General features: G+C 41.6%; 1 protein-coding gene across 6 annotated transcripts in view; it reads left to right on the top strand.

The window, feature by feature from the left end:
• Positions 1-19,695, top strand: part of SLC20A2 (solute carrier family 20 member 2) — a 58,003-nt gene that overhangs the window by 12,870 nt on the left and 25,438 nt on the right. For 3 of the 6 annotated variants that reach the window (XR_009965195.1, XM_062620613.1, XM_062620612.1), the window contains exons 2-4: positions 12,570-13,122; positions 17,822-17,962; positions 19,191-19,276. Coding sequence is in view for 5 of the 6 variants with exons in the window: in XM_062620613.1 (XP_062476597.1) it covers positions 12,834-13,122; positions 17,822-17,962; positions 19,191-19,276 (516 nt within the window). In the remaining variant the exon portion in view is untranslated. Of the gene's footprint in view, positions 1-6,570; positions 6,715-6,802; positions 6,881-10,295; positions 10,562-12,569; positions 13,123-17,821; positions 17,963-19,190; positions 19,277-19,695 lie in introns of those variants that run through there. The other 3 variants (XM_062620614.1, XM_062620615.1, XM_062620616.1) reach the window with 3 other exon arrangements.

Genomic DNA, 19,695 nt, shown 5'->3' with positions numbered 1-19,695 from the left:
TTTTGGGAGTAATGTATTCCACCATTTCTGAGCAACTGTTTTCCTCACATCATTTTATTCATTTGGTGTAAATCAATATCTGGTTAATTCAAGGCTGAGGAACTGAGTCCTTGTTTACTTCTTTAAAAGAGAAAATACATATTTTTTTTCTGAGCATTCAGTGTTCTTTACCTGATGATCCATCTGCTCATTTGTTTTATAGGTAACAGTGAGTAACTTTTCCTTATAACAGAGATAGACTGTGACCCCTTCCAGGTCTTGCAAGAAATGTGCTCCACGTGTGCTTCCATACTCCAGAGGACTCTCTTCATGTGGCATGTTTGTCATACCTGGCTTATTTTTATTTCTTCTTTTTTGGGTTATTTTTTTTTTTGCCTGATTTTTTTTTTTTTTTTTTTTTTTTGCCTCCCCCAATACTTCTGCTCTCTGTGAATTTGCACCCTGCCTTGGAATGGTGTGGCCCTTCTCTCAGTGGTTGTGTGGAATGGTGAGGTCTGTGTCAGCGCTGTGCCATTTTCATTGTTGGGTAGGGAAATGCGTAGGTCTAAAGAAGTCCCCATTCAAGCCTTAGTGGGTATAGCAGGACCCTGGCATGGCTAGCTCTAATTCTCACCCTTCTCCAGAAAGGCAGGAAAGAGGAAGGGTTCTTCATGGAATCCCCTTTGCTATTCCTGACCTTTTCAAGAGCATCCATGCTATCTTTCTTCCACTGGGTGACCATTAGTGTGGTGTAATCCATCACTATCATCAGCACAGCTTAGCTATAAACACCTTTTCAGAGGATGAGGCACACTAGCCACTGGCACTGTTTTCTGGTGCCTTGTACTCAAAAAAATATGTTCTGCTGCCTTAAGGACTTTTTCTTCTCTTTATAGCCTCTGTGTCAGCAAGCAGAGAAATTCTAGCTGTTTGAGCTCTTGTTACGGATAAATATGCTCGGCAGTTTACTGGATTCAATGTTTCCTGTTATCCTGCCCATACCTTTGGGAAGATTCTTTGTACTGCACATGGATGTAAGCACTGGACCACTAAAGTACAAAAGCTAATGTTACCAGGCTTTGCTCCCAGGCTAGGAAAAGCCCAGATAAAACATGGAGCCTTCTCCCCATGACGAATAGCTCATCTGAGGGAGAGAGTTTTGGTAACAAGATCCCTGACAAAACCACTATATTAAGCTGGTTTGTAGGTCTGCTTTTCCTATGATTTTCAGTTCTAAATTCTCACACAGGGGAAGCATTGAAGCAGAGAGCAACATTTTCCTTTGTAGAGGATAAAGCCCATTTTCTCTTGACTTGCTTCACAGGATCACATGCCCTTAGTAAGTTCTCTTGGAAGGGTTTGCTGAGCCAAGAACCCAACTATGGGACATTTATTTGGGCATGCTACACTGGTGATGATTTAATTCCTAGCCGGTGTGACAAATCTGTTGGCCACCTGTTTTCTCCAGCAGCATCATCAACCTACGGTGAAGCAGATGGCATGTTAAGTTTGCCTTGTAGGTGGAACTCAAGGTTTTGGCTTCACTGTCATGCTCTTCATGTCTCTAGCAGCAAAGGCTACAGGAGATAGATGTGGACCATTACATGGACTCTGAAGAACAAAGATGAGCAGCTGTTGGATTTTGAAGGGGGAAACATGCCTCTTAGTTGGCAGATGCCATTCTTTGCATGGTCTCCAGACAGTATTGGGCACAGTCAACCGCCTTCAGTTGTAATATTTGGTTCCTATTGCTATGAAATGAAGCTTCCATTGCTGTTTCCACCTTTGTATTTTTATTACTGTAATACATATAGAAAAAAATCCCAAACCAAATGATTTCCATTGCCACAGTGTATTGGCCTCATCTATTTCTACTTACTCCAATAACCCTGATCAGCACCTGAGTGTCATTGTCCCTTCTCTCTTTGGTTATACCGCTGGTCCTTTCCTCCTTTTGGCATTCAGCTAGCTCACTTCAGCAGTGCTTGGTGGTGTTCTGTCCTGCTGGCCACACTAATTTTGGAGTCTGTCAGTGAGAGCCAGCCAGTGTGGTTTGGCATGTTGGTAGCTACTCGCACACTCCGGCACCCTTTGAAGGGAGAGAATTGCTGGGCTCAGGGGAGCCCCAGCCATCTCTTCTGGCTTAAGAGGAAAAAGCTCCACCGCGGTTATTCTCTGAAACCCAAACCAGAATGGAAATGGCAGGCAATCTGGGGCTTGAGGTGTCACGTTTCCTTTATCTGGAAAATTTGCATTGTTGACTTTTGGCAAGCACACTCTGGCTTGTTATCAAGGGGATCTTTGCATAAGCCTCTGAATTTGTAAAATGTGTATTTTTGGATCACCACTGGAGTATTTCATGGGCAGTTTTTATGTTCTGTGTAAAGTCAGTGTAGGTCCTTCAGTATAATGCTTCTTGAGTTGTCAGCAGTAGCCAGGGCTCTTTGAAATACTTTGCCCATGCTGATTGCTTTATTCAGATATGTGTCTGGGGAGGGGAAGTGATGGATTAAAATCAGTGAGGCTCACTTCAGCTGTTCACCAGTTCCCTTGGGCTTAGTATGGACATAGTATGCTCAGTCTCTGGTGAATCAGCCTGAGTCCCTGGCAATACGAGTCCAGTTCCCAGCGCTAACTGGATTAGTGCTTGATTCAGGACTGGTCAAAGCCTTGTGCCTTCAGAATGGTTTCCTGCCTTTGAACTCCTCTTGGCTTGGCTTGGCCTTGGGCTTGTGCTGTGGCAGGGGTTGGAGCCAGGCTGGCTCTCCCAGGCCACACAACACCCACAGCCTGTGTCATCCTCTGTGCCAGCCTTGGCCTCTGGCAATTCCAGTTGTGGGTTCCTCCTTTTCATTTTCCCAGAGCTTGCTCTCTTGATAGACCAGTGTGATCTCAAGCAGAGTCACGCTCTGTAACATGGCAGCTCTCCCTGCATGCCTGTGAAAGCACAGCCGACTCGCCTCAACCATTGGGAGTGGAAATCTTTAAGCTGGGGTGGGACATCATCTTTGAGCGTGTGGGGACTTGCTGGAAGAAAGTTTGGATGACAGTGTGACAGAGTTCAGAGCCATCAAGAAAGCTCACCCAAATGGTTTGCTTCCTCAGAGCAGAGGAGTTGCTCCATCCCTGAATGCCAAGTGACTTTAATTTTCATGTTTACCACATTAAGACTTTCCAGAGAGTCCCTGAGATGCTTTTTCTTGCGGTGAAACATGGAAGCATGTCTCTCAACTCAGAGATTTATCCTGATAGATAACAGAATGTGTTGGAGCTTGCTACCCAGTATGCAAAAGCAGATGTGTTTTTATTGGTTGGAGATGGCTTTTTCCAGCTTGAACTGTGTTTGTTAGCTATCTGCTATCTGCAGAGCAGATACTCAGTTTTGTTGGTGTTCCTTATGCGCATTGGAGTTACTGAAGCACCCAGAAATGGTGCTGTGTTTGATAGAGCTCTGTTAAATCTCCTTTAGTCTCAAGGACCCAAGGGCTGATTTCCAGGTAATGATGAGCGTGTGGTGCCCTGCTTCATATCCCCTATGGTATAGATGTCATGGGGGCCATCAAAACTAGAAAGAAAGGTATTACAAGAGCTGTATTTCTTTGAGATGCTATGTTATACCCGTGCAGTCATCTGCCGCTGTTTTGATTCTTCTCATTAATTTTATTTACTTTGTTTGTAGATTGAAGGGAAATAAGGGTTCCCAGGCAGGGTCAGGGGCACAAATACTGATAAGGGAAACAAAACCTCCCTGGTTTCAGCTGCTTATGGCTCCAGATTTTAGAGTACCAGCAGGTATGTGAAAGCCTGAAAGCTCCTGTTGCTGGTCAGTAACCTTATTTAAGTTGGTACAATGTAACTAGAACGACACCCTTCAGCTTTCTGATGTATTTTAGTCTATTTCTGTTTCTGACCGAAGCAGTTTACAGGTATTTGGGTTCCAATTCTGGCAGGTTTTTATGTTAGAAAATTAGAATCACTCCCCGTTATTTTCTACTAAAAAGGTAGAACACATTTTATTAGAATAAGCACATATTAGAATAAGCACATATTAGAATAAGCACATAACACATTTTATTAGAATAAGCACAATCACTGAAATAGGGAGCCTTCCCATCTGAATGGCAAAAAAAGGCCAGTAATATTTGATATAAAAGTTACATTAAGTTGCAAATTAACGTTGTTTTACTGGTTACTGGTAAATGAGAACCTGGGGATCTTTCAGAAAATAGCTGATGTGGAAATGCAAACTGAAGGGGGGTTAAAATTAGTTATTGAAATTGGCATGTTGTATTACATTATTTAAACCAGAATATAAATTTTCCTAGCATGGGTTTGTCAAATCAAGCAGGGATCTCTCAGTTGTGGATTTACCAGAATAAATTTCAATTTTAAAGAAATTAGGATATCTGATGGATGTTGTAATACATAATATTTATAATTTCTACACATATTTGATTTGATGGGAACCAAACTTGTGCTGCCGTTGCCAAAAGCCAATCCTCATAATTTATTTTGTGGTCGTATAAATTTTCCTTTGCCTGCTTCTTTAGTGGTATCCCAAATTGTAACTTTTTAATGGTCAACCTATCTTGGCTTGAATTTTCCCATGCCTGAGGTCTACAATGCTGATTTAGCAGAACAAAAACTTTGAAGATATTTCCTTTTCTCTGTGCTGTTTATTATATCCTTTTCTTTGCGTGTAGACCGAGCTCTGAAGCTTAGGTCAACAAGAAACCACCGCTGTGGTCGGGCTGGCTCGTGGGAAGCAGCACTCAAATGATTCCAGTTTGTTATTCTCCTGGGTCTGAAATGATTCCCACTGGTCGGGCAGGCAGCTTCTGGCTTTTGAAATCTGTGTAGATCCCTCGCAAATAATGTGTCCTTTCAGCAGTCTTTTTACCTGCATCTGCACGCTGGTGGTGATTACTCTAGGCCTTAGTGAATGGTCCTTTAAGGAGAACTAGGGTGCGTTTAGCACTTACTTGGGCAGCTTGGGTTTGAGCTTTTCCAAGGCAGACATCAACAACTTGTCAGCTATAAAGAGAACATGAAATAATATTTTGTGTTCTTTTTTTTTCTTTATAAAGTTAAATTGAGTGCTCCAAGAAAGTTTCTGTGTTTATTCACTTCCTCAAAATCTTGGAATCCAGACCTATAAATGCAGGCTGACTTAATGTTTACAACTATGATAGCTCTCACTTGAATTGATTGACACTACTCATGCACAAAAGAAAAAGTATTAAGTTATGTTTAGATCTGCAGGAAAAGATTATTATTGTTATGCTTGTTAAAATACGTTACTTTTGTACATAAGGGAAAACCAGTGTTCACTTTTCTAGTGAAAAGGCTTTTTTAGAAAGCCTGTTTACCAGCTATTACAGAAATAAAAGACTTTGCAACCAGTCTGAAGAGATGCAGCTTGTCATGAAGTTAGCTATATTGTAAGCTTAATAGTAGGTGGGTATTTACCTTAAATGAAGAGTCAGCATTTCTTGAAAAGAATCATGGCCTCATAATTCTTATTTTTATTGGGGATTTTTAGTGTCATTTCTGCATTGCAGATTTCTAGCTGGAGTTTTGCCTTAATTCTTTTTAGAAGATGATGTAGGCTTACTGATCCATGTGAGTTTTCTTAAGAAATGTAAAGCACTTTTCGTATTTACTGCTTTATCCCTGAGTATAATCTGCAGCTGAATATAACCAATTTAGAAAACTTTTGCATCCTTGTTAAGAAATATCTTTTATTCAAACTTGAAAAAATAGATGAGGTAAGAATTCTGTTTCCAAGTCTGTGTTTGCAAATATAAATCAATTATTTGGTTTTTCTCAAATGTTCAGGATGCAGGAAATTTACTAATTTAAGTTCATGTTGGAATTATGATTCCATGGTTTTCAGTGACTCAGAATGGAGTAAAACCTAACAGTTAAATTTAAAGCATCTTTTGTTAAAAAACAGAAATGTGCTCAAATAAATTGGTGTCTGTTGGATTTCTAAACTAGTGACATTTTTGGTTTACATTACTTTTTGCTGGATAAAATGGCTTAATTGTGTTATATAGTATTAAAGCAAATATTTTATACAAAGCTAAGCCGGGTGCTTTTAGGCAAACACTATTTTTGCCTTGACATACATGCAAAAATGTTTCCCACTTAAAGGAAAGTGGTTGAAGGAATTTGGATTGGGTAATTTAGGTCGAACTGTTGAAAGTGAAGTTGCTTTCTTAGGCATCAATCCAGTCAAAACTAATGCACATCTTTAACTTTCTGCAGTCTGTGTAGCCTGTGAGACCTCTACTGACATGGATAAAGTATCAAGCATGCAACATCTTTCCTGAATTGGATGTACATACCCTACCATCACATGCACTTGAGTTAAGCGTGCTTGCAAACAAGACCTGGGGCTCCTCAGAGATTACCTGATCTCACCAAATTGCCCAGCCAGCGATCAAAAATGAGATTTCCTTCCTGATTTATGCCTATGCTTGAGGGGGGGTTGGAAAAAAAAGGAATGTTTTGTTGCTTTTAATGTGAGCTTCATTGGATTGGTTTGTCTCACTAGTGCAGTCGTGACGCAGTGTTGTGTTTTATCAGTGCCCACCCCCAGCAGAATTCTTTGCTTAAGAGGAGGCAGATTTTCACCTACTGAATAAGGCTCTGGACTCACACTGATGCTTCTCAGTGTTGTCTTGTGTGCTCTCCTGTGCCGGAGTGAATTTTATCCCCGGACTGCCTGGTGTAAGTTATAGCCTTCTTTCTACCCTCTGGAAGTTTGCATGTTCAGTGTGAGTGTGCTAAATGATAGGATGTCTATTTTAGAGTTCAGCCTGTATTTACAATCGGGAGAGCAAGTCGCTGGAAGAACTTAGCTCCTTTTTCTTTTGAAACAACTTTTAAATACTGGGTGAGTTTTAAAGATTTCTCTGAATGTCTTTGTTTTATAAAACATGTTTTCCATAACCATGAACACTTGTTTTCTCTGAATGGATCTTAAAAATCTGTAGTGGTGAATCATAAAAAACACTTGCTTCTTAAAAAGACTTTGTTCAGTCATCAAAGGATCAAATTGTCTTCTAGTTAGAGAAAATTATATTTATCAGCAAATGCAGAAGGACCTGTTGATGCTTTACCTATCTTACTTGTTTGTAGAGCTGCTGTTTAAACAGGACTGCTCTCTGTGGTTTTAGTGAATGTTTTCAGCAACAAAATCTTATGCTAAATATTTTATGCACATTTTTGACCTTTCAGTGGTGAGAACAGAGGTTGATAGGGACTAAGAAAAAGAAGCATCCTCTGGAACTTTTGGGAGCTGGCGGTGACAGTCCCTCTCTGCGATGTTAAGCTGGATGGGAGTCCTTGGAAAACTACCAACTTCAGACTAGTTTCCATATCAAGTAGTGGCATGAAGTATGCTTAAACACATTGTTAAAATAGGAACTGATTGATACAAAACCTGCTGCTGCAGATGTGGCAATATTTTTAAAGTAAGTCAAGGGTGCTTTTTCTGTACTGGAGCACTAAACTTGCGTCGCGCTTGGCCTTGTGACAAGTCTTGTGCATGTAATTTAGAGCCATATAGGCATGTTCTTGGTCTTGAACCACTTGAATTAATACCACCTTTCATATGAGTGTAGTATTACTGTTTCAAAGTAGATAACTTGTGATCCTTGTGGCCCAAGCATGAATTGGAAATGATAAGGATTATTGATGTGAATGGTATTAGTAGCTTTGGTTATAAATCAGGCTTGGTTTCTATGCTCCAATAGACAGGAATGCCAGATCTGGCGTGAGTTTATATACACAGGTAGGAAGCCTGACAGATCGGTTTTATATAAAGAGCAACATACAGAAATTAGGGATGGAATAACCTGCTAGAAGCTGCTGTCTGGTAAGCATTTTAGACAGGCTTTTCAGCCACTGGTAACTGGAAGTGAACCTGCCTGTCATTACAAATTCAGTGCTGCTGTCTATCATGTAACGTCTGCTGTTTTCAACACTGCAGGGGAAATTGTCCTCCCCTGTCTGTCTTGTCGTAACGCAGAGTGGAGGAGTTGTAAGAGTTACCTTGAGAAATGCTACACTAGCTGCTGTCTTTCGAGTTTTGCTCATACTTGGGCCACAACCAAACAGTTAAAATTGGGACTTGTGGAATCTCTGTCCTGTCTGGAGCAGGAGAAAGTTTTCAACTGCAGCATGGGGTAACTTCTGAGAGCAGAACTACATAGAGCATGATTCACATATGGCATGAGCAGCATGATTTACATATGGCATGAGCTGCATATGGGATCATTTATATACCTTTCAATGTTCCATGAGTGCAGTAGGTTCTTCCCTTATTTTCTGCAAAGGGAAGTTTAAAGGACATTTATGGGGTCTCTGTTTGTTTCCTTTCTGTCAAACAGTTGGATTGCTGGTAGGTAGTGCACTCTGCTTCCATAGACTGAACTTCATCTGAGCTGTTAAATTTGTCTCTTTTAGATGGTTCTGCATTCTCTTTAGCAGCAATTTGGCAAAAAAAAAGTAACAACTGACATCCTAATTTTTCAAATTTCATGTTATTTTTCACCTACGCTTAGAATTCTATTGTGAATAGTTTCCAGAAGAGCTGTCTTAGTAAATGTCCATATATAAACATGTCCTAAAATGATCTCGTGGTTACCAGGAGACCCTGACATTTTCCTGAGGATTCACTTGTCTTACTGCATGAATCAAGGTGCTTCCTTACCTAGGTTTTGTTTTCATTTCTCCCTTAGGGAAGCAATAGCACTTTCTGTTGACAGAGTTATAACAAGTTGTTAAGCTAGCAACAAAATAAAATCCAAGGGGGGTGTCTGGATCATCTGCCAGCAGGGCAGAGGGACGTGCTTAGCATTTCCAAAAATTAGATTTTTCTCACTGAAGTGCAAGTTCTGTAGGTTTTTAAGTCCACTTAAGCAGTTAGAAGCTTCAACTCAGACCTCCCAAATATAATACACTAATTATCGATCATAAGAGCTATTATTAGCTCTTTAGTATTAGCTAAAAATCTTGCCTTGGCATAGAATTAGCTTCTTACAACTTGAAATTTCATCTCTATGCATCTCCCTTTGCTCTAACAGCCACCAGAGAAGAATGCTTCAGCTTTAGGTCCTGCTGAAGGTCCCCGGTGCTAACACAGTTCCTCTGCCCTGCTAATGCCCAAGGGTGAGTTTGCAGCACGGCCACTGCAGTGCAGGCTGGGCTGGTCCAGGAAGAGTTATCCAAAGCCTAAATAGGAAAATTAACTTTTCCACCCAGAGTCTGCTGCATTAGCGTAGTGCACCAGACTGTGGAAGCCTTGGAGAGGCGGTATGGATCCCGCAGGTAAATGGGAGGATTTCCTAGTATCTGCCAGGTCAAGCTGAATTGCATTTGGCATGCAGAGGCATGCTGATGAAATATAAATGGGTGCGGGAGAGAAACAGGCTAGTGACTTCCAGCTGTCATGCAGAAAGCAGATCTGCTGTTCCCTACTATACAGTGGCTTTTTCCAGTTTCTTTTTCGTCCCAGTAACACGAAATACCACAGGCTCTTGGGTTAGATTAGGTGATGAGGGGCATAGCTCAGTATGTCTGAGCATGCCAGATATATTTTGAGCTCTAGAAAGAAGCATGCTTCGAGATTTAGTCTGTATTTAGTCACTGGCCTACTTTGCAGGATATTTTGCATTTCTGAAAACATTCTCACCAGAGATGTGCCCCCTTTTTTTCTTTCCTTTCTCCTTTCTGTTTCTGTCTTGAAACAGTGAACACCTCTTAGTTATTGAAGGTTGGAGGTAGTATCACCTGGCCATTCAAATGATGCCTGCAAGTTAACTTTTAAACGTGTTTACTCCCTTTCCTCTTTTCCTTTTGGTTTACATCTAATTAAAGGCAAGGCTTGGCCATTGCTACGCTCTGTCACTTGTGCAAATGCGGTAGAGGTCACGTTGAGCCTCCCAAGTTTTGGAGGAAGCTCTATTTCGAACTGTCACCTTGTGTAAAATGACAGGAGGGGTGACTTCTTACTTAAGACATCCTTTTCTCACGAGGTCATATATCCCATTTCACAGGGAGGGAGATTATGTGGCTGCCTCTCTGAGCCCTTTGCCAAGAGTCCCATCAACAGACTTCAGGAGACTTCATGAGGAGTTTTAGGAGCACACGTACACACACTTGAAGTCTTCATTTCTTTGGGACCATCTGGAGTTCTCCTCCCCCTCCCAGGGAAGCTAATAGAGGCAACCTTGTGACTTCGTGGTTTATTTTGGAAGCTGCAGGAACTCGCTGTGGCCAGAGGAGCCAGATTTGGCAAACGTTGTCCCATGAACTCTGTTGCAGTGGGGGAATGTCACAATCCCCCTGCTCTTCCTTATCCCAGATAATTGGGTCACCATAGTAAATTGGTAGGTTGGTTGATAAGTGGAGAAAAGACAGATCTCCATTGGGAATAAGGATGTGCTTTCATCTTGCGGGTCCGAAGGAAACGGGCCTCATATAATCACAGCGTCTATGCATGCATAGATCTCAGTAAGCTTTGCCCATTTTCAGGAGAGGAAACTGGGGCACCACAGCTAACTTGGCAAAGGTACTGTGTAAATCCATGAAGGATGAAGAATGTAATCATTAATCTCCAGGATCAAGAAAGGACTGTGGTCCAGCACGTCATGTCCTAGCAAAAATCTCATATATATAATAGAAGTTTTTAGTGAATGAATTTAACAGTGTTTTGCATTCCTTTACAGGCAAACAAGTGCTAACTTTAATTGTTTCTTCCAAATATTGTTAGACTTCTCTGTCAAGACCTTTTTCACTCAATGGGCTGTGAGCTCATGAATTACAAAAAGGCAACAAGTCTTCAAAAGTCAAAAATGCATTGGTGCTTTGTTTTCTCATGTTATCTCATAGTATAAAAATCCTTATACAAATGTTTTTAATTGTTAAGACCTTCCAAGATGTTATTTTAGAGTGTAAGGCATTCAAGGATTGATGTCTGCTTCATGTCTGGAAAAGACTGGAGCAACAGTTGTTCAGCCAGTTTGGAGCCTGGAGAAAGAGAGACGGACCTCTTTTCTGCTGAATATGTGTATTTAGAGAAAGCATCAATCCTTGACATCAACTTACAGGTTTTCTTGGAAACACTGATGTGTAGATATGTTATTTTCCTGTTGGTAGTTCTTAATGATTCAGCATTCTGGGAATATGTGAATATTGCCATTATGTCAGAGGTTTCAGAGACCCTTCCTCCTTGCTACCGCAGGACCTACATTGCATTAGGGCCATCGAAAGAAATTAAGCATGGTCTCTTGAAACTGTTGGTGTGGGTATTTTGTATGAGACTGAAGTTACTGTGGAAAAACTTAGAGCAGGAGATGGGCTCAGGGCTTTTTGTCTGATATGCCCTGATCTCTTGAAATGCTTCTTAATACGTGTGGAGTTGGCTGATGGGTGCTTGCCGCTAAATGTTCCTTTAACCCCTTGCCACCTCCAAAATGCCACTTTTCTGTAGCCAACCATCATGGATGGGAAAGAGGGTTGCATGGGACATCTCCATGGCAGCTGCTAGCAGAAGAGAAGCAGGCCTCAGAAGAGGCAGGTGGTTTCAGCAAATTTCCTTCTAGCTTTTGACCATCTTGATATCAGTGTGGGCCCTATACTCTGCTTTGCAGTCTTTTGGATGGTAACGGGTTTATTTTTGAAGTCCCTTTCTGTCCCTTTTTTTTGGTGTGAAAGAGCTCAGATTAGACTAATTAATAGCTAAATGTAATTTGAAAGGCAATCACAAAACTGAAACTATTAAAAGAAATACTATGTCTGTAACAGTGGGTTGAATATAATAACTATCAGCAATTTCTCTTTCCTATAATTAGTTACCAGAGAGCTCAACTTTTTAGTTAAACTTCTCTAAATCTGTAGGAATGTATGGGAATATTGTGATTACTGTGCTGTCCCAGTGACTGAGAAGCTATAAGAAAATTGTATTACTGCACGGGATGTGATAACAGCAATAGATGAATATTAATGCCCTTCAGAGTATTTTCAGTAGCGTTCCCTAGACAGACATATAGATTAAGTCATTGTTCAAAGGAGGGCATCCCTGGCTGCAGTTGATAAAATGTTGAGAGCTCTGCTGAGGATGGTGAAGGTAGGTGATAGACATCAACTGGGAATCAGGCTGTATGGTATGGTCTATATGTTCTGCATATCTTATACTCACTGCGTGCAAAGAGCCGAGAAGAATCCTTCCTCTAGGAAGAGGGTTTATCACACTGTTAGGTAAACTCAACACAAACAAAATGCCCAACCTTTCTAAATCCTTTTAAATTGCTCAAAAGATTTCCTAGCTCAGTGATATTGCAAGAAACATATTGCTTTGGAGGTGACCTAATTTTAACTTCTTCTGAGTTGCTTTATGATTAGAACAGTCACATGCTGAGGTAGGACCCCATTAGGGGGTTTAATTCATCTGTTTACTTCTGAAAACACACACTGTTACAGGCTCTGCTGAGAATTCCCCTCTTTTCTTTCTTTCTTTTATTTCTTTTTTTTTAATTTTCTTTTCTTTTTTCTGTTTTTTTATTTTTTTTCTGTTGCAGGACAGAACATCGCAGTTGTACCAGTTTGGGAGCAAAATATGGAATGTGTTTCACTGCTGACCGACGGCAGCCAAATGAACAGTATTTATAGTAGTTTGAAAATCAGCAGTTAGCAGTTTCTTCACATTCTAACACTACCCAGCACTTTCCAGAGAGAACTCATTGTTTACGAGAAATCTGCTTTCCAAATCCGTGTGTCGGTGCCCTCCAGCCTTGCCTATTAACTATTTGCAAAGGGGAAGCTAATCTACAGTTTGGGGAAAAATGGCGATGGATGAGTACCTGTGGATGGTCATTGTGGGGTTTATCATTGCTTTTATTTTAGCCTTTTCGGTTGGTGCAAATGATGTTGCCAATTCGTTTGGAACGGCTGTGGGCTCTGGTGTCGTTACTTTACGCCAGGCTTGCATTTTGGCTTCGGTTTTTGAAACCACTGGTTCAGTGTTACTGGGAGCAAAAGTAGGAGAAACAATTCGGAAAGGTATCATAGATGTTAACCTGTACAACAACACCGTCCCACGGCTGATGGCAGGAGAAGTGAGTGCAATGGTTGGTAAGTAATACTTTCCAATTACAAGTAATGTTCACTGTGTGTTTGTCATCCTGTTTGTTTGTTGTGAATATTGTTAATTAAGTCTTCACATCCTCTGGACTTGCACGTCTGGTTTTGTGTGCGTGCAAGGGCCTGTATTCCTTTTGTAGTCTCCTGTGTTTTTTAAATGCTCCTAATAATTTAGAGTTTTGAATGGTTCAGCAATTTAACAAATAGAAGAAAAAAATGTTTAACGTAATGGGTCATATATATGTATTCCTAGGATGCTGGAAAAGATAATTTGGAGATTTTTATGATAGTAAATGGAAAATATGTAAGCTTTTGTGACCATATAGAAGATCCTACACAAACAGCAGTTTGCTGTGAGTAAGGACAAGCAGGAATTGGCTAAATAGTTTTTTAAAAAATTGCATAAAATCCAAACATGTTTCCTTAAACTGACTGTCCAGCTGAGTGATTGCAATTAATCATACACTTGCTGTTGGCAAAGCTAAAGGATCAGTAAAGATAGATGGTCACATTTAAGGTCTGTTTAGTTTTTCTGCTCAAACCAACAGCAGTTCAGCATACCTTAAAGTCTGCTCCGAGGTGCTTTTATTTGCAGTTAAGTTAATCTCCCTTTAGAACAAATAGCATATTCTGAGGTAAGTAACATTAAGCCACGGTATTTACTCTTTGTTTATATGCAAGAGGCTTTGTGAGCTTTTGGAGAGCTCCCTCAAGGATCAATAGCAAACCTGCTTTTAAAGGGCAGGAGACAGCAGGAAGGAAACCCTTTCACTGTAGGAGAGGCAGCCCAGGCAAGGGGCCAGCCTGCCTGTCCCACCACCAGTTCTTCAGCCTGGGAGATCCGTGGCATCCCACAACAGGGCAGTGCGATTTATATGAGTATCGCAGCTTCCTCTATTTGAAAACTCAAAGGTTTTCTTCCTTAAACATCCTTAAATCTAACTTAAATATTATTTCACCTACCTCCTCTAACCTCCCACGGTTTTCAGGCAGGACCTGCACTGAGATAGCAGACCTCTGCACAGATTCACCTACATGTGGTTAATTTCCCATTTATTTAGGGAAGTGGAAAAGTTTTGCTTTTTTATTATTTTGATGGATCAAGATGGACACTGAGGACCAGCTTCTGGACTTGTCTGAGGTGGCTTTGTGTGCTTGAGGGTAAGGAGGTGGTTCCCTTGGGCTTTCGCTGCTCCTGAGCCTCCTGAAGGTTGGCCACCTTTCCTTTGGCCCAAGGGGAAGAGGGAACGATTAGCAAGAAATCACTGCTGGGACCACAGCCACTTCCCCAAATGGCCCCTCTGTGAGGCTGCCAACTTAAACCACATCAAATGCTCTTGGGCACTCCCTATCAGTTCTTCTTTCCCAATGTGTTGCAAGGTCAGCTGCAGATTTCTGGTCTTTACCTTGAGTTCTGGGGTGGTTTCTTAGTACCACTCCACTTCATTTAGCTCTCTGCTTCCTGAGGTAGCTCCATCATTTCCCATGGACATGTACCCAGGAGCAGCTTACACCATCTGAAATGTAAGTGATCGGCACCTTCTGACCTTCACATTCTTGATGTTGACGGTCCCTCCTTAAGGAAGGGTCCTTTTCTTTTTCTGCATCTATTTCTGGCATCCTGATCCTGACCGGTCAAAGTCTGAAGTTTCAGATGCCCCCTGCGGAGGCAACTGGCCAGGAGCTCAAAGAAAACAACTTATTTGCATGCGTATTTACATAAGCCTGTGTGAACTTCATGACCAGTTGCATTCCCTTCCTCCAGTAAGGGCATTAAGAAGAAATTCCACATTTTAAATCTCAGAATTAATCACAAGTTACAAACTGCAGATTTCAACTTTTCTCCCCTCAAATCCATCCCCAGTTTTTTTTTGGACGGATGATGCTGGTTTTCCTGTATTTTCTCTGGGCCTTCCTGGATGTTTTCTTTTCATCTTTCTGTTTTTGCTCTGCATTTATCCCCTCACCCCATCATCCCACCCCATTCTCTCATGCCTTACGAGCATGTTTTTGCAAATGGATTTAGCTTCTGAATTTTAATGAGGCTTAAATGAGTCAACAGTCTGGGAGAGACCAAAAGTCTCTGTATGCTCTTTCCAGATGTTAGTGGAAGATCCTTTGATGCTTGCAGCAAACAGCAGATGGTGATTTTCAGGGCAACCTTTTCTCCTAAGAGAAAAGGAAGCAGGGAGCGATGGGATTAAAACGTTAATATATAACATTTCTTAATAACTCACAGTCTATTAAAATGTTGTTTGCTAGGCAGTTGGGAAGCTAGGGACTGTCGCTCTTGGGAGTGAATTGTAGTACTTCCCTCACATTAACTCATTGTCAGCTTATTTCCAGGAAGTGCCCAAGTGTTGTTCTAGTGGTCCTGGTGGGAGCTGAAGTCAGCAGCTGGTGCAGCCGAGGAGGTGCCACCAACAGAGAGGAGATTGCAGCTGGGATTAGCAAAGCACCATCCCAGTCTTGCAGGTGGCGTGGTACTCGACTGGGGCTCTTGGCTGGCACTCAGCACCATATCTTTAAGAGTGGATGCAGTGCCTTCAGCATCAGGGCAGTGTGACATGCACCCTGAGCTGAAAGCTGGCGTTGGCAACTCTTGGTCAGGGCAGTCCGCAGCCAGCCCTCTTTCTTTAGGGATAGCAATTGGGAGGAAAGAGTGTGTGGCCATGGTGTCAGCAAGCATGAAGAGTCTGAATTTGGGACTCTGTTACAGGTCTAGTGACCCCTTCCTAGGTTAGTTTTGCAAAGATAAAAATCGGGAACGTACATTTCGTGTCACAGAGGAGTTAAAGCTTTGGTGTAGGTAGTTAAGGCATTTCAAGCCCCAGAGGAGAGTCCCACTCTAACTTGATCTCAGTTTATTTCCGTTCCTTATTGTGCTTCCTTTAACTTCTTTAGACCACACATTGTCCTTCTCAGACTATCCATCAGTCCTCCATCACTTTCCCTGTCGCTTTCCTGTTTGTTTTCAAGGTGAAGTTGATTAAATAAGAGATAGTGTTACTGTCCCTTTATTCTCCTCTCCCCCAAAACAACAACCCAGCCCTCACTACACATTTGCAGCGCAGCTGCTTGGTTGTATTTTCCTTATTTTTCAGGCTATTTTGTAATTACATATCTGTGACTGGCTGGTCTGTTTATTTGACTCTTCACAGATGTTGCCATCTGTTTTCTCTGTTACCTCACTTCCACTTGCTGGTCTCTAAGTTCATGTCAAAGGTTTAAAAGTGTATTTATTTTTATTTTAGTACAGGGGAAGAGAAGCCAAAAAATTAAAGAGCAGGTGTCCTTGTTAGATCTAGAATCTCCAATAGCAGTAGCAGTACCAGTTGTTTTGGCATAGTACTCCAGGAGAGATCAGTTTTACAAACTGGTTGACTTCCAAACGTGGCCACGTGTGATGCCAGCAAATTACCATTTGCAGATGGCTCCATTTCAAGACCTTCAAACCATTCTCTCCTGTTGGAGCTGAGGATGGAGGCTGAGATTTTGAGTAACAGCATATGTTCAGTGGCCTTGCTTTACCACCTGTGTCTGCTGTAGATCTGTTTAGATAGGTGGCAGGAGCCAGAAAACACAGGATCTCTCCTGGCAGTTTGACTGTTGCTGTTGGGGTCTCTTTACACAGGAAGATGTGGTCTTAAGGCTATGAAGTCTTAAGATGAAGAAGAGTTCTTTTTAAGAATTCTCTGATATTAGGCGAGATCCACAGAGAGCTTGTGTCACTGCCAAAATGGTTTTGGTGTCCTTAGGTTAGTGCCACTGCAAGAGGAGCAGGGAACCTAAGTCTTGCAATGTGGAAATGAATCAGAGCATGGAGCTGTGTGCTTAAGGTTTTGGTGGCTAGCTGTGGTCTCATCTAACTACCAAAAGTTGGGACTGAAAACAAATGTAAGGCATCCACTCTGGTGCTTGGAGTCTTTTTCTTTTTTCCCCTGCACTCTTGGCAAACATCCTTCCTTGGGATGACTGTTGGGACACCAGACATCGCATTTACTGTACAGACTGCTAGCCATCATCCCTTAGTATGGGGATCTTATTTCCTTATGCCAAGGGTATCTTTGGTTACACCATGACTGAGATAAGCCTTTTTTACAGTTCTGAGTTTCTCCAATGAGCTGCAAATGAAGGCAGTGAGAGTCCTTATTCCCTCCTCAGTTCACTTTTCCTAAAAAGGACTCTGGATGGCCACATGTCACTGAAAGGAGGCATAAGAACTCCTTGACCCCAAGTCTGAGCCTTTCTCTGGTGGCATCTGAGTTCAGGAGCATGCGTAATTCATTAGTGAAATGGTGGATGCCTCCTCACTTGGAGGCTTCCAGGTCCAGCCCTCAAGAATGAATTTTTTAAGCTTGATGCAGACTAAAAGCAGTTTGTGTATTTAATCTGCTGCAAATACTGAAAGCCTTCAAAAATAAAAAAAGCAGGACTGTTGTGCAGTGCAAAGAGCTGTTAGTAATAAAAGGTTGTAAGTAAGATGCAGCATTCAAAGCGGCTATTAAACTGTCTTAGTATCTACCTTTAGAGACAGAACAGGAACAAAACTCTCTTTAGGAGACCTCTGTTGTGTATGTGGAGTGTAGGCAGTGCTCGTAAAAGAATGTGGGTATGTGGCAAAGAATATTCTGTGTGAGGTTACTGTTGCTGTTGTTGTTTGTACCATATGCTTGGGGTTTTTTCCTAGGTTCTGCTGTTTGGCAGCTGATTGCATCGTTCTTGAAACTCCCGATATCGGGGACCCATTGCATCGTAGGTGCTACGATTGGATTTTCTCTTGTTGCAATTGGCACACAGGGAGTCCAGTGGATGCAGCTTGTCAAGATTGGTAAGTCCTGTTTCCGTTTATGTGTGAGGCTATGTGAAATAGTGTGCACTGCCTGCAAAAAACATTCCCTGAAATCTGCTTTGTGCTGATAGCACTCCCTCCTTAAATGATTTTCCACCCCAATCCTGTCATTCAGAGGATGCACTGGTGCTGTGTTCTTAAAGGGCTGCTGTGTGTCTCCAGTGGAGAAGGGGGTAAAACATAAGCTGCACTGCCCCAGTGTAAGCTGAGGACACACTGTTCCTCAGAGCCATGCTTCAAGGTGACATTCCTCCTCTTCTAATTCTTTCTGTGGCAGTTCATACCACCCCGTTCTTGCTCTCGACAATGCTAGCCATCATGTGAATGCCCACAGTCATGTTTCTCCACCCACCAGCTTCAGGGAGGTGAAAGCTGGGCATACACAACATGTTTAACTTGCAGCCTCCCATTGGCAGGATCAGCACAGCCACGCAGGGATGCGAAGGAGTTTTCATTATTCTTTTGGAAGCCTTGTAACCCAAGTCACAGCCTAAACCCTGTGTTAAACACAGTGTTTGATGCTGAAGACATGGAAATACAACTGAGTTTTAGAGAAGTTGGAGCAATGCTTGTTTTTTTTAATTCTGTTGAAAGTAGAAGGGAGTTTGCAATGACAGCAGAATCAATGTTAACCACGCTGCAAACACTAAATCACTCTGGATGAGATTTCCAGAGCTCTGCCCTAATCCAGTTTTATTGAAATCAGTGGGAGTTTTACCACCTACTTCAGTTAAATCAGTCCTGGACACTTGCAAATCTGGCCTGCAGAAAATGTACGTGTGTTATTCATTACAGTTGATGCTACCATGGCATTTTGGAAATGGAGGCAAGCAGCATGGCATCCTAATAGATGCAGTTGCTTTCCACTTGCTTGCAACATTTGTGATCATGGTGATTAGAAAATTACAGGGCTTTTTTGGTCCCCTTTGCATCAAACTAAAAGAAACTTTCCTGATGGATTTGATTGCTAAACTTGCAAAATTACCAGAAAATGCTTTGGCCAATATTTCTAATATTGCCTAGTATTACTTTGATTTTCATGAGTGTCACTGGACACTGAGTTATACCAGTTGTAAGTAAACATACAAAACATTCATTCCAGTTGTACAAGAACTGTTTTAAATTTATGGCTCATCAACTGCTTACTTAACTATTGTGCAAGAATGCTGTTTATTTCTTGTTTCATTCTTTCTCTTCTTCTACACAGTTGCCTCTTGGTTTATTTCCCCACTGTTATCTGGCTTGATGTCTGGAGTCCTCTTCATGCTGATTAGATTCTTCATTTTAAACAAGGTAAAGAAATCTCACTGTTATAATGAGTGCTTGGTATGAAGGCTGTGTTCTAGATTCCCATTTGAGTGCTGGCATTTCCAGCGTTGGAAGTTTGCAGCTTGGGTTTTTTTATAGCCATTGGAACTGTACTGCTCTTAGCAGTTCTGAAAGCTCAGCATAAGTAATGTGGCAAGTATTTAAGGCTTAGAAGGTGCTATGTAATAATTAATACTGTGTATTCTGTTTGATTAAAGGATGGTACATTGAGATTGCATCTGTATTAGTATAAACTTGTTGGTATTGACTCAGCTTCATGATGGTCATTCTGACTATTGTTTAAACAGAACAACCATCCTTTGGAGACAGCCAAATCGGTATTTCCTAGTTGTGGAATTTAAAGCTTTGGTTTTCTAGCACATCAGACAGTAGAAGGTGGTCAT

Source organism: Pezoporus occidentalis, unplaced genomic scaffold (genome assembly GCF_034315485.1).
Source record: "Pezoporus occidentalis ecotype Australia unplaced genomic scaffold, CSIRO_AGI_Poc_V1 ctg222, whole genome shotgun sequence".
Taxonomy (NCBI): domain Eukaryota; kingdom Metazoa; phylum Chordata; class Aves; order Psittaciformes; family Psittacidae; genus Pezoporus; species Pezoporus occidentalis.
This window is presented reverse-complemented; position numbering and strand designations above follow the sequence as displayed.